This window comes from Amblyomma maculatum, chromosome 4 (genome assembly GCF_055883805.1).
Source record: "Amblyomma maculatum isolate TAMU_Amacu chromosome 4, ASM5588380v1, whole genome shotgun sequence".
Classification (NCBI taxonomy): Eukaryota; Metazoa; Arthropoda; class Arachnida; order Ixodida; family Ixodidae; genus Amblyomma; species Amblyomma maculatum.
In genome coordinates, this window is record NC_139347.1 from 168,052,148 (window position 1) to 168,066,146 (window position 13,999).

Genomic DNA, 13,999 nt, shown 5'->3' on the forward strand with positions numbered 1-13,999 from the left:
ATCATAATGTAAATTTCATTTATGGCACTAGCACAGGGCGATGAGGTCATATTGCTGTTGTGTAAGATGGCTGTTTCGATTTCTGTGTTTTGCATTTTTATTTTGTTTGTGTGTGCATTCAGAGACGATTTTTGATTGACTATTGGTTTTCATCGTGTTCTGTATTGCTCATATTTTCGTTTTGTATTTTCCGCTCCTGTTACAGCCCCTTATGGTGGCTGACAGTATTAATAAATGAAATGAAACTTCTCGTGACGCAAACGGACAGCGGTGCAGGCGTCAGTGTGTACGCCCGCATAGATTCCGTTTTCGGCGCGCTATTCTCATTAACCGCGTTTGTTTATTTTTATTTCTGGGGCGACGTTAATTGCCTTCCCGTTTCTTCGTACATGTACTTGGCGTCCGCATACAGTGCCGCCGCTATCTTGCATAACTGATTTCTTCGTCGCTGATAATGCACGAACCAATTGAATGTATAATAACTTCCATATTTTAATATATTGGCCGCCCCATGGAGCTGCTCGTCTCGCGGCTTATCTGCGAACCTTGTCCGCAGCACCCGTACAGGGTCACTCGTTGTGATTACACTCTTCGATGGTCGATAAGTCATCGCGGTGCGACAGGGGCTGCAAATTGCCAGGGTTTCGTGAAGGTCCGCAGCCGCTAATACAAGAACGGAGCGTTGTTGCCATGAATTATGGAAGGTGGACAACGTTGGGGCAACTTTGAAGTCCATGCGATGTGCTTCGACCATTGCGCTCCAGCCGCCAATTAATGCAGCCGATGGCACGATAATCGTATACCATGAGCGCTTGTCAGGCTACGACTCTAGCTGCTGTTTTATTGTTTCTTTGTGTTTTCCCATGTAGCACAATCTGATCGATAATCGTCATACTTCAATTATGCGCCATAAGGCACATCGCAACTATCAATCCGCGTGCAGTACCTGTTAATTATACGTGTATTTATATATATGCCTGCGGCATGAATGAATAATTTTCGGCGAAAAAACGCCTGCAAGGCTGACGTCGTGTTACACGTGTTGTATATTTTTTGTGTCTAAAGTTGAAGTATACTTTTGAGTAGCCTCAGCGACATTTTCCGGTGAATGGGTTTAAGGCTGTTTCACATTAAACGACTGGGGGAATTTCGCGACCAGCGCAGTGCAGGCATAGTGATCTTTCAGTTTGTCGTCCATGACCACTCGATCGAAGCACATTCTTGCGCGGCTAAAATCGCCACCGTTTTCGCTGGCCCGTAAAACGACCGTAGGAGCCAGTGCCGAGATAGGAAAAAGATTGCATATATATTTTACTGTATGTACGGTTGTTGCGTGCAAGCTCTGGGAACGCGTACAGCACAGGACACCCTCTACATAGTGTCCTTTGACTTCGTTTGCTTTGATTCCTAGCGACTCAGGCTTATGAGAGACACTAGAGTGGAGGACTCCGGAGCAATTTCGACCACCTGGGGATCTTTAACGTGCACTGACATCGCACAACACACGGACGCCTCTTCGTTTCGCCTCAAACGGCCCGCAGCCTTGGGCACATAAGTCGAGCTACTGCACCACCGCGGCGGGCTGCACTTTGAACTGGAGGGAGTGCTTTCTCAGTATTTTACGGCATGTGAAACTGCGCTGAGCAATGCTGTCCCGGAGAAACGTGCAGTGCGATACCGGTAGACATGCGGCAGCACTGGACTCGAATCTCGCTCCCCCGCTTAAATGGCGAATGGCTCGCAGCATATATATACCAAGAGGATGTAGTAGTGTCCATGCCGCCCCTTGCTGCGTCTCTTACATCCAACACATCGTTTTGCGGGTCTCCCGATCCTGGTGAATGCGGAAACTGCTCGTCGCCTGCTTCGCGGCGTTCCACCTTGACCTTGCTCGTTTATGGCCGTCTCGACGTAGGGCGGCTGAGAAGGACGGTCTGCTGTGCACCTGCCGACCGCGTTTATCGTTAGGGGAGAAAAAAGGGTGCCGCCGCTCTTCCGGAGATATATAGTGCAATATATGCAGGGCGAAACAGGGTCCCCACTTATCTTCCGGAAAGTGCTGCCAAGATTGGAGACCACGCTCCATCTGCTCGGTGAGCACTTGTCGGGTGATGTGCGGTGTAGTGCGATCAGGCGGCGGATTCTTGGAACGGTCTTTCGAAGTCACGAGTGCCGCTTGGCAGAGGGGTTATGTGGGCGGCGTGAAAGAGACGCCTCATCGTCTGCATCCTCCGAGGGGCACATATCATGGCGTTCAGCAGTCTGAAATACTGTGCCCTTATTCGCTTTCATTTATGAACAACTTCCGACATGTATGTCCGAGAAGGACACGGATAAAACATAAAATGTTTGCCACCGATTGTGGTAGCCGAGAACACACCGATCGGTTATTGAGTACTATAATACACGACGCAAATAGCGCAATTGGAGAATGCAGTGAGACTACAACGAAAGGAAGGGTACAAAAGCTCTACAGCAGCATATTGATCATTGATGAAGAAGGGCGTAGCAGGGAATTGTTAGATAGCGAATACCATTCAGAAATCGCCCGTTAGCGCGCTTAAAAATAGGCGTACAACGAAAATAGCGCTTATGACGCGAGGCTCGCGTACAATCTTTGGCTGCATAATGTTCTCGCTGGATGTACCGAGTTGTTTTTATTTTTTTTTTCCGAATTCCACCCATGCTCAGTAATGACCAAGCGCCGTTGCCACTGCGGACTACGGTGAAACTGACCAGACAGGCTCTACGCTACACCTTCGGCCAGCAATTATCGCCCTCACCTCCAGGTTGGGCCAAGCCCCAATCCGCGAGAGCGACGGTTTAGCCCAAGACCAAGTGTTTCACCCTCGGAAGCCGAGGGAAACCCATTGGAAAACCGGTGGATACCCGGCGGCTCTGGGAATCGACTGCCCGCATGCGAGGCTGATGTGTTCTTCCATGTCGCGCACATTTCACACGTGCTGACCTTTTAACGGGCCAAGGCCGAGGCTGGATCGGGAGGCGGTGAGCCCGTGCGTCAGGCTTGCGGCTGCCCGCTCGCGCGCACCGCGTGCGACTGTGTGTCGCCGCACGTGTTTGAGTGCACACCTATATGTAGCGTATACCGGTGAGTCGTGTTGACGCTGCCAAAGTCGCTCCACTTGCCTTTGTCGGTCTACACACGGCCACGGACGCGCTCTCCTGCCCCCGTTTTACGTAAGGCCAGCAGTTGGTACTCTTTAAACGCGGCTGGGGAAGCTGCGCGACCCTGGATGTTATTTTCATCCCCCTCTTCTAAGCGTTCTTCCGCGTAGTCCAATGTCTCGCTTCATTGGCATTGTTGCCGCATTTGGTTTTCCCTTCGTGCACGGATGCCAATATGCTAGTCAACTCTGCTCTAATTGTGTGTCTATTTTTGACTAATCCACACTTACTCTATGGGTGCCTTAGTCACGCTAAACCCATTCTGGGGATGGGAGGTTGAGAGTTCGCACTGGGAAACGCGTTTAAGGCCGACTATACTCCCCCCCTCCCCCCCCCCCTACACACACACACTTATTTTTTTTTGCAGTGTACATGACCACATTTGACGCACGCTGTCTTTTCTCGCGGCTCAGCACCAGCAGTGGCAGCTAAATAGGGTGACACGAACCGACCGGCTGAAACTGGAGAGCGACGTGATCGCATTACGAGGATCCTAAATATAGAGAAGGCCGCTTATAGCGCGGAAATCGCGCGAGTCTTCATCGCGCGCTGTAAAGCAGTTGGCGGTCACTCGGCCGTGGTTTGCTTCTTGGATTTGTGCCATCTGGCCTTGGCACTCCGGAATCGAAGTAGATGTTTGGGCGTGGCCTCGATCGCGCGACTACCAGACTGCTGCGTTATCTTGATTTCAAAAGGAAGATGGGGAAATCGCTAATGTGCCCGTCGACAGCACCGGTTTATCAGTCCATGACAGTTACATATAGTTACTGCGTACTCATTCGCGCCATTTTTCTCAAGGCTCACAACTATATACTTAAGCGACGTGGTAAAGCCGTCTAGCGGATGCCTTGGGTTCCGGTAAAAATGTCCGCGAGATAGATGTCCCCGGCGCAAACGCCGGGGACATCTATCTGTCAGGCATGTCAGGCACCTGGACTACCTAGAAGACCCAGTTCTCATGATGGCTACATTTATTCTCAAAGTCAAGAAAACAATAGACATGTTTGGTTTCAGTATTATTTCTAGAAAAAAAATGTTTGCCCATTTTTGCCTACGGGACATTTTTTCCACTTGCCACTTTTTTAGAGGCCTTTTCTTGCGGGGACGTTTTTACCTACATCCGGATTATGGTCCAGATACCCTCGAGGGTTCGTGCAGCGCGTGAACAAGGCTGTCCAATTCTGCTGTCCTTCTGGACAGTGCAGACCTTGGCCGGGGGAATAAACTAGGCAACGGCCGCGGCGTGGTCTTTATCCCGGAAACCTTCGAGGAGGCGTGGGCAAGCGTTGTCACAGATTTTATCGTTTCCTCCATCACTGTCGCGTTCCAATCCTTGCCTGTTTTACCCCGTCCCGGTGATACAGTGTTTAAGACGGTCGGCTGCTGTTCCCAAGGATGCAGGATCGAATCCCGGCCGCGGCGGCAGCTTAGCCGCTTTGGGACGTTAAACCCCATAAACCATAAACAGCCTTGCCTGTGTTTCTCATCGATTTGCCGTTTTCTTCGCCTCTCCCTCACCTACACTAGCTTTTGGAGGTCTTATTGTTCGCGTTACTTTTTTTGGCGGGCCTGCGATAGTGAGTAGCAATAAACGTTTAATGTAAATGATAAACGTTAGAGGAATTAGCGAATCACCTGCCTAAATTGTAAAAGGGGGAAACATGCTGAAACAAGTACTCTGCTTCACCATCTTTCCTCCCCACGTGGAATTCGGGCATCCCGCCGTTGCCTGTTCGCGCCTGCATCCCGTGGTGCTTCCTTTCTCCTGCTGGGGGCAGAGAGGTGTCCTAACGACTGCCGCATGGGGCTTTTCCTCATCTGTCAGAGCAGAACAAGGGTATGTTGTCTACATACTATGGAAGAGAAATATATATACCCCTCGTCATGAGCGTTGGCTTGGCTTTGGCCCCATATTCTGCATGTTCTGCATGGCCACCCTCTTGGTGGACGAAGCCGCGCTCATGAGGACAGTAGGGCGCCCACGGCCGCCGCGGCGCAGCTCGTAAGCTCCCTAGCAGGAGCATCGTGCAGAAGGTTTGGAGGCCGGCGCCTGCCAGTCTGACGCTCCTTCCGCGCGATAACCGTAGCGATGACGCGTGCCACAACACTGGGAGATTAAAGGTGCAGTGTGCAGAGATAGCGATAGCCGCCTCCCGCTTACATCAATGCATGTCAACGCCTGAAGTGGATGCTTAACGCACGAGTGGCCTCTCCAGAGAAATGGCGCTTGTGCGCACGGAGGAAGAACGGAAGAGAAGATTCTTGCTCGTAGCTTTCCTTGCGCGCCGTGGGTTCTCGCAAGGGCGCGGTTGCGTAGGGCTCTTCTCAGTATCAGTGGGGAGATAGCGCCCACAAAGACGCTGAGCTTGCTCGAGCGACCGCGTTGCACAAATGCGGTGATTTGACGACTCGTCACGAGTGCCGTCTGTGGGCGCTGCATCCAAATGGATGTTAAGCCTAGCCGTCGGTGAATCGATTTCTTTTTAAATATATTTCATGAAGTGACAAGGATCTGGTGCGAAAGCGTGCCGTTACACAAGGCGCCTCATCTTCAACCGTCGGCCGGTTTATCTTGCGCAATCGCTTTCACTCGAGTCCCATCGTCTCACATGCCAGAAATCGGCCTTTTCGTCGTAACTTGCCGTTAGCGTGTCGCTGCAAGTTGCTTCCAGGACGCCCATGTGCAGCGTCTTATTAGATAGAAGCCTCGCACCTCCCCACTGAGATGGAAAAAAATTGGCTGTGGTTTAGCTTGTGGTTAAACCTGGAGTTACGCGACAGCTATCTGCATGGCTACGCTTAGGTTCGACTTGAAAGTATATATTGCATTTGCACACAGTCATTTACTCTATGGTGCCAGCTTTATTTATGACATAATGGACACTTTTGACCACTAAAGCGCAATGAGGCGAAAGCCTCTATAGCGCGGTGGTCCGAAGCCCTCCACTACGCCACCTCTCTCTCTCTGTTTTCACTCTCACCTTCGCGATGACGCGATAGCGTAAGCTACCAGCCAGCATATCAAGCCCCGCTTTAACCGAGCCCAATGAAGGTGGCTAAGCGATAACGTGAATGCAAGGGTTTTTGGCTGGCAGATTGTGCTATCACCCTCCCATATGGAAAGAGGGGCCCGAGTTTTAATGTCAGAAAGCCCTACGTCCAGTTTGTGCTCGGCCATGTCAACTGCCGGCTACCGCCTCCCACCAGTTCTTCTTCCTTCGAACATGCACGGACAGGCGCGGCGAAATGGCGAGACTGGCCAGTGTAGCTGTCAGTACAATAAAAAAAAAAAAAATCGGAGATGGTCTCTGGTAAATACGTGTTCTGTACATCGTGCTACAAAATTATATTACCGCCTGCGTAAAGAAATGACAGAGATGCTAGTATTGGAATCGTTTACCGTGGCAACCTCTGCCCAGTCAATACTCAATGCCCAGCCATGTCATCTGCCGCAGGCATATGCGGCTGGAAGGCTTCAGGAGGTCGACCCTGACGCACATTTTTTTCCCGTCACGTGGATTCTAAAGCTGTCGAAAGTGGCCATGAAGTGGGAAATAAAAAGCGAGCGCGAGCACTCGATCCCCCTTACGACACTGCTTCCTGTTCAATGTCAGCACTGCGCATATGAAGCGTGCGATTGCTATTCAGATGTCGCCGTATCAGGCGAGGCTCTCGAACGGAACACGCGACTCTTTACGCAAACTCCCGTTGGGTTGTAGGGAGTTGAGTGAGCGCGCCGTCTCTTCTCCGTGCACGGTCCGCGCCACGGGTTCGTCCCGAGCGCGGAAGTTCGCCGTCGCCTCCGGGAACGTGCGGAGCAGCCACGCCGCCTGAACGCTTGTGTCGGATTCGGGTCACGCCACCTAATTGGCTTTTCCCGGAGCTCCGCGGCGGCTGAGCACACGTGTGGTCTACAAAGGGCTTCCGCGTAGAGACGTGCGATAAGGACCCTTGGCGGTGTGCGCAGGTATACTTTGAACAAAAGCCTCACTTTGATATGAGTGAGAAAGCAGATGTAATAAAAGAGAAAAGTTCCTGTTTGTTTTGCGCCTTGTCGGGGTTGCGCATGATGTCACTGCGTGCACCGCGGCCTTCAACGGGCGCTTTCATTTCGTTGAGAATTTTTCTGTTAATCTTGTCCCTTGACCGAGTGTTTTTGCGTGCCGCAGGTGAGACGACGACGTACGTGCTTCGCGTGGCGGTGCGTGCGAGGCAGCGCGCCCTTGGACCGCTGCACCCGGGCTTCGACATCAACGGCATCATCCACGAGGGCCTGTGCAAGCTGCTGCCGGAGAACGCGCACAAGCTGAGCAGCGGCCGCCTGCACATCTCGCTCACGCGGGTCTCGGATGGCAAGAATGTGCTCCTCTCGCACTTCGAGTCCAGGGAGCACCTCATCGAGGTGGGTGCACTCTGACGGTTCGACCAGGTACACATTTTAGGGAGAAGACTTCCACGATTCAGTCCTTGCTCAAATCTTCGAAAGTGCTCCTTTGTTGGCGGATCATATAAGGGCCTGTTGTGGCATTTCGTTAGCCCTCGAGGGTGAAATCCTTGTCAATAAGCTGGGTGCCGCAAGCTGCCATGGCAGCCCGCATATCTCACTTCCACACGCTGCAACAACGAGCGAAAAGAGTTGCCAAGCCGTCGCCAGTCGGTCGGCCTTGCCGTGTTAGTTTATGTTGATCAACAATGGGTTTCCGCAAACTCTGTCGATAGCAGTATCAGCCGTGGACGACATATATCGAACAGCGTGAGAGTGCCTGCACAAAGTCCGATAACGGATAGCGCATTGTGATCCTAATGTACAAAAAGCGGGTCGAGCTCGGAAATCAGTGACAGCCGGGAATGCGTCCAGCCACAAAGACTCCGCATGATATTGAGTGATAGAAAACGGGAGCAGAAGCGAGACAACGTGGCTGGGGGCCGCCATAATGAGAAGCATAGTTGTACAAGGCCGTTCGTGGGAAGACATGCAACTTAAAAAGAATATTGGGTTGTAAATACAAAAAGATTTTTGCAGGAGCGAACTGTGCGCCGCGGCGAACACAGTATGCTGCAAAAGTCCTCTAATTACCAGCTAATTAACTAATACCCACTATTTTTTTTAATTATAGCAGTTGGGTAGTTAGTTCGAATGAGGAGTTCGAATATGTGACAAGTTTGCCAAGACGATGCCATATCAGTTTTTGAAACGAAGAAAACAAAAAACTAATTCCTGCAGCGCGAGGAAATGAGGCGTTTTTTTTTTTTTTTTCGTTTTTCGTTTTCGGACGAAACCGAAATTGCGCACTAGAGATGAGCAGAAAGCACGCTATAGAAAAGTGGCATCCGGGAATGACATGATGCAGTGGCAACGGTGCCTATTTCAAGCTACCTGCTCTACAGTGACGTGTGATGCAATTGCTCTCAGTCGTTCTTAAAAGTCACCATCACGCAGCCGGCAATGGCTGCCATTTCCCTTGCACCGAGCTGCGAAGCAAAACAACGTATGCCGGTCGTAGTGCAATACTGCTCGCAGCTAGAACTGCGCGGTGGTTACCTCGAGGTCCCTGTGTGAACGTGCCATTTTGTTTCCATACACTGCCGTGTGAGTGCAGCGGCGCCAGAAGAGGGCAACCACTTGCACGTCCACCCTAATATTGAACGACCCTGTACTTGGCCGCATGTATGCCTTTTTTTCTTTTTCCTTGCTTTTTCACTGTTAAAAGGAAAAAGAAAGAAAACAGGGCGGTAAGGGTCCTGTGCTGCCGTCTCCCCTTGACTGCAACCGATCCTGCGGGCCTCTGTCTCATGAGTCACGGGACTCCAGATGGGCCCGACCACCTATTCCTAGAATCTATTTGGAGAACAATTGACGAACAGGTGGACGCGAGAGCTTTTAATTGCGGCATACAACGCCATTTTTGCGCGGATGGCGAGCGGAGTCATGCCACGACGAACTCGAGCGTTTTCACTGCATTTACATGGACCGGTCTTACGCCGGCAGCGCTTACGCAACGCCCCATCCACGTCGCTGTATCGTTCGACTCGCGTACCTGGCTCAGTCCCTCGAATCGGCTGCCGTCTCCTGACGAAATCGCTTCGCCGGCGTAGAGCATCCAGACGTTGTGTGTGTGTGTGTAGGCTGCTTCAAACGACGATCAGAAAACGATGCGCGCGTGTGGCAGCCATGCCGCAGGCGTAGACGGTTGCGCAACTTATTTTCTTCTCCTTGTGGAGGCCTTCCTTCATCGCTTCGTCTCTCTGTTGCCCCGCTATCGCGGATACATTCAAGTTAATTTCTATTCCGCGAGTATACCTGTCCCGTCTGCATATGGAGACGACGCATGGCGATCGTAGTACACGGGACGGTGTAGGCTGACCGTAAGCAGTGAATCCGCGAAGTTAATGCATTTCGCTAGTGGCAGGATGGCGTGCTTTCTTTCAATTCCTTCGCTAAAAGGATTAACCATTTGATGGCTACATGTGACCCCGTCTTCACCAGATCAAACCAAGTATAGAAGGAAGCGTTAACTATTCGCGCCCGTTGTTTATCGTCCTGTCAGTAGAACCAGAACCACCCAACTGCAGCAAACGTGCATGATATGTGTCCGCTATGGACCGCGTCGATGTCAGAAAATAATATTACACATTCCACATAATTAATGGTTCACGTTAAGAAGCACCGAAACGCGCGCTGCGTAATGTAATGGGTAATCCAGTGACGAAAAAACTAGCGGCGTCACATATATATGTGCCGCTTGTCTTCCTGCGCCGTCGCCTCTTCCGAATAGAGGGACCGCCATCGGCGTACGGAATAAAAAAAAATAATATCTAAAAAAAAAAAAGCTCCCCCTTTTGGTGCTCAGCGGAGAAGGGTGGAGAAGATAAGAGGGAGCGTCCCTGCTCGAGTGGCGTTTCTCTTCATGGCCTTATGATAATGGGCCATCGATGGCGTCTCGCGTAACACCGGCCGTTTTGTCCGCGATGGTGGACATGCGGCGAAGGCCATGCTCTGACAAAGGCTGCGCTTGTGCCGACACAGCTCTGCAGCTCTGTCGCTGTTTGTAATTGCGCACTTTTCAACCATTCAGACTACATTGGATCGTTTTCTGTCCTTCTCTCATCGTCTGCCTTATAGAAGCCTACGTTACGAACTTTCTTCTTTAATGCGACCGGAGTTTAAACCATCGGCCATTCAGCATGGATGTGCGAGACTGTTGCGTGCTTGGGGCTAAGCGCGATTTGTCTTTATATGCCACTGATGTTCTGAACAGCCTCCATTTCTTTTTTTCTCGTTCTTCCAGGCGCTGAAGTGCAGCTGTTTCATACCGTTCTACTCTGGACTAAGGCCTCCGAAAATTAATGGCGTGGTGAGTGAGCATCATATCGGCTTTTACGAACATCTTTGCAGACGTATTGCGTGGTCTTCCAGTCTTCCTCTAAGCGTCCCTCCGCATTAGGGATGGAAGGTGGCTGGATTTGTCAACCACTTTTGCTCCTTGTATACAGCTCCTCCCCCAGTGCCCATTCGTATGATCACTCTGTTTACTCGAGCGTATTCTGGACTCCCGCCGAAATATCTGCCAACGCCAACTGAGCCGTTGAAGTGGAGCTGTATACAAGACTTACGGGCTTTGACAACCCAGAGGGAGGGAGAGTAGGGGGGGAGGGGGGTGTTCGTTTCAGACATACATCGTCCTTTAATTCACGTTGGAAGTCCTATCTTCACCGCAGACATGTACACGTACACCGACGTCGTCTGCTCCACTAAACGGAAACATTAAACTGACGCTTTGAAATAACGTGATGGGCAGAAAAAACAAAAAAAAAATTCTAATTTCGAGCTTCACGAGACCGGAAGAAATGCGCGAATTATCGGGAAGGTTCAGCTAAATATAAATATGGCAAAGAAAAAAAAATTACATCTACCGAAAACGCTGCAAAGCCTTGTGAAGAGGCGTCATGCTTCATATCGTATTAACAGCGAACAGCCCGAGACAGAAGCGCGGTTTCGGGGTGTTGGAAGAGCATATTTGCTGACGCAAGTGAGGGCAATGCGAGTAAGCGCCCACCGAGACCGCTTCTTAACAGAAAAAAAAAAAAAACGAAAGAAATCGATGCTGCGCCAGTCCGCATCAGAGCTCACTGGTTCAGATGGCTCGCAAGTGCGGGTCAGTCTATATCTGCCATCCGCGCGGCTGGCTGCGAAGCTGAGAAACTAAAACTATGCGCGGTGATTTGAGCTCAGCCTCTGGAGCCATTCTTCTCCCCCCACCTCTTTTTTTTTTCTTTTTTTTTTTTCTTTTTTTTTTTTAAGGTGCCGTCCGTTAGCGCATATATGCCAGAGGTGCACGGACTGACTGCAATATGAAATTGACAGGGTTTGTATGCGATCTCTTGCCCCGCTGTTGACATCACCACTGGTCCTGCATTACATTCGGGGTTCCATGCAGAATTTCGCAGCTGGCCTTTCCCTTAACCATGGTTGACCAAAATGACATGACGGAGCTATCGCTAGAGGAGTCTGTTACGCGAAAACACGAGTGTCATGTTTGAGCGTGAAGTACTTAGAACATTATGGGAAGATTACAAAAAAAGAAAATGGGCTTGTGAATGCTCGAAGCTGTTAAAAGTCAAAGCAGGTTATAAGCCATCTTGTTTTCGTAGTTTTGTTTGTGGAAGCCCACTATAAGAGTTTCACAAGTGGCACAAATCCTGCAGCACTTGAATGTGATTATTCCATGCAGTAAATGATCAAGAAGAATTTGTCTAACACTTTCAACTGAATCTTCGGATAATTAGCCCAGCTGTTGTAGTTTTGCCATGCTGCAATTTATGAAAGTCAGTCGTGTTTGGTAGCTGCTGAATATTTATTTCTAAAATTGAGTATTAATCAAATAAAAAACATATTTTATTTGTATTTAAAATTTCTAATATTTGCGCACTCCTTTTTGTAATTCTTTCTTGCTGCTGCTCCTGCGGCTGAGGTGCTTAAAAGAAGGGCTACTCAACTTTTATGTTATTTTATTTTTCTCAGTTCCATAGTGACATACTTTCATACCATATGCATTCCGATTGCTCTCGGCTTATATGATTTGTCTTTTAATTGCAGTCATACATGGATGGTGGCTTCAGTGACAACCAGCCATCGCTGGACGAGAACACAGTGACTGTGTCCCCGTTTGCAGGTGACAGTGACATCTGTCCAATCGATGACACCTACAACCTCACACAGATCAACTTTAGCAACACTAGCATCTCGGTAAGTGTCTTATCCCAAAGCCTATTCCTAACTGAATGCTGTCAGTAACATCACTTCCAAATTGTGCAGCACAACTTATGTATTGGAGAGAAAGTTCAGCTGAATGTAGAGGTTACATTGTCGCATTCTCAATGCTGTGTCTGAAGGAGCGACTTTCTCTGGGGGGAAAGCCCGAATCTGTTTTGTGGGCTATTCCAAATCTCTTACTTTGAAGATCTTTTCTTGTTTCTCCTTCTCTTATAGATCTGCCCTGGAAACTTGTACAGAGCAGCTCGCATCTTCTTCCCACCTGACCCTGAGATCCTCAGCCGGATGTGTCAGCAAGGCTTTGATGATGCTGTTCGCTTCCTCCAGAAGCACAGTAAGTCTACTGATTGCAACATTGGGGTGTCAGGATTGTTGTTTGCATACATTTGCTTTATTTATACCATCAGTAATGCTGCATATCTGAGGGATATGCTAACACGAATACATGATGGTAATACTTTTAAACTGCAATGAAATTAATATTTCAATTAAAGTAGTTGCATACAAAAGCTCAAAGCTCCTATAGCTGGATGTGACCCAAAAACGAAGTGACAGATATTCCTCAAAGTAGACATATAAGCCAATGGCATCACGAAATTCTCATAATGAGACTAATCCCTTTGCATGTCATATTAGCCATTGAACAGGGAGGCAAATGAGAGGTAATTAACCATGGCATCACCATGAAAATTATTTCACACCATTGGCAGAGGGCTACTTTTGAAGGGCATCTGCACATTGTTCTCGAGTTTTATCCGGTTGTGGTGCAAATTGAACTTGCAGAGCTGAGGTATCATGGCAATGAAAAAGTGTTTAACTGACTGAGTACATGTTAAGCCGCGTTCAGACTACGTGCGCAACGCACGTATCGTTCGTAAGGATCGTAAGCGTAAGCGCAAAAAACGTAACGTGTCTGTTCAGACTGCTGTCGTATTGAGCGTAAAATGCGCAACGTACGCAGCAAGCGTGGGCGTAAATGTCGGAGGACCCGCGACTTTTACGACTATTAAAGATACGTCTGTTACGCGCGACCAATGCGCACAGCCGTTTCGGTTTTCCCTTTCCGGTCACGGGGCTTCCGGTCCTTTCAGATTTCGCGCGCAAACCACTAGTAGGCGACATCATCCAACGCTCCTACTCTGCTGCAGTGTCTCGGCTCGCCGGTGTTATTGGTGTTTTGTCGGTGATTGTGTCTGTGTCAGTGATTGTGTCTGTCCGCAGCTTGATCATGTGCAGTGCGGAATCTTCGCTGTGGAGTTATCAGCCTCTCATAAAAAAAGTTCGGCAGCCGGCTCTCTACTGTCTCTACTACGAGTAGCTGAAATCGCACAGAGAGAAGTGCAAAACGATGCCTGGCTGCAAATTGCCAGTGTGCTGAGTCATAGTAGTAAGTGGTTTATCAATCCGTTTTTTCATGCGCGAACAAGCTCTCAACAAGCAAATGTTTCCTCTAGTTTAGAAAAGTGAGGTTATGGAGGCGGGGGATGCCCGCTTCATCCCCGTGCATTCTCGCAGCCCATCGGCTCCGTTGACAAGTGA

At 49.6% G+C, this 13,999-nt stretch overlaps 1 protein-coding gene across 1 annotated transcript in view; it reads left to right on the forward strand.

Annotated features, from left to right (window-relative positions):
- LOC146193453 (uncharacterized) overlaps nt 1–13,999 on the forward strand; it is a 50,285-nt gene that overhangs the window by 29,979 nt on the left and 6,307 nt on the right. The window contains exons 2-5 of the mRNA XM_084602759.1: nt 7,356–7,588; nt 10,476–10,541; nt 12,284–12,433; nt 12,677–12,794. Coding sequence (XP_084458885.1) covers nt 7,356–7,588; nt 10,476–10,541; nt 12,284–12,433; nt 12,677–12,794 — 567 coding nt within the window. The remainder of the gene's footprint in view (nt 1–7,355; nt 7,589–10,475; nt 10,542–12,283; nt 12,434–12,676; nt 12,795–13,999) is intronic.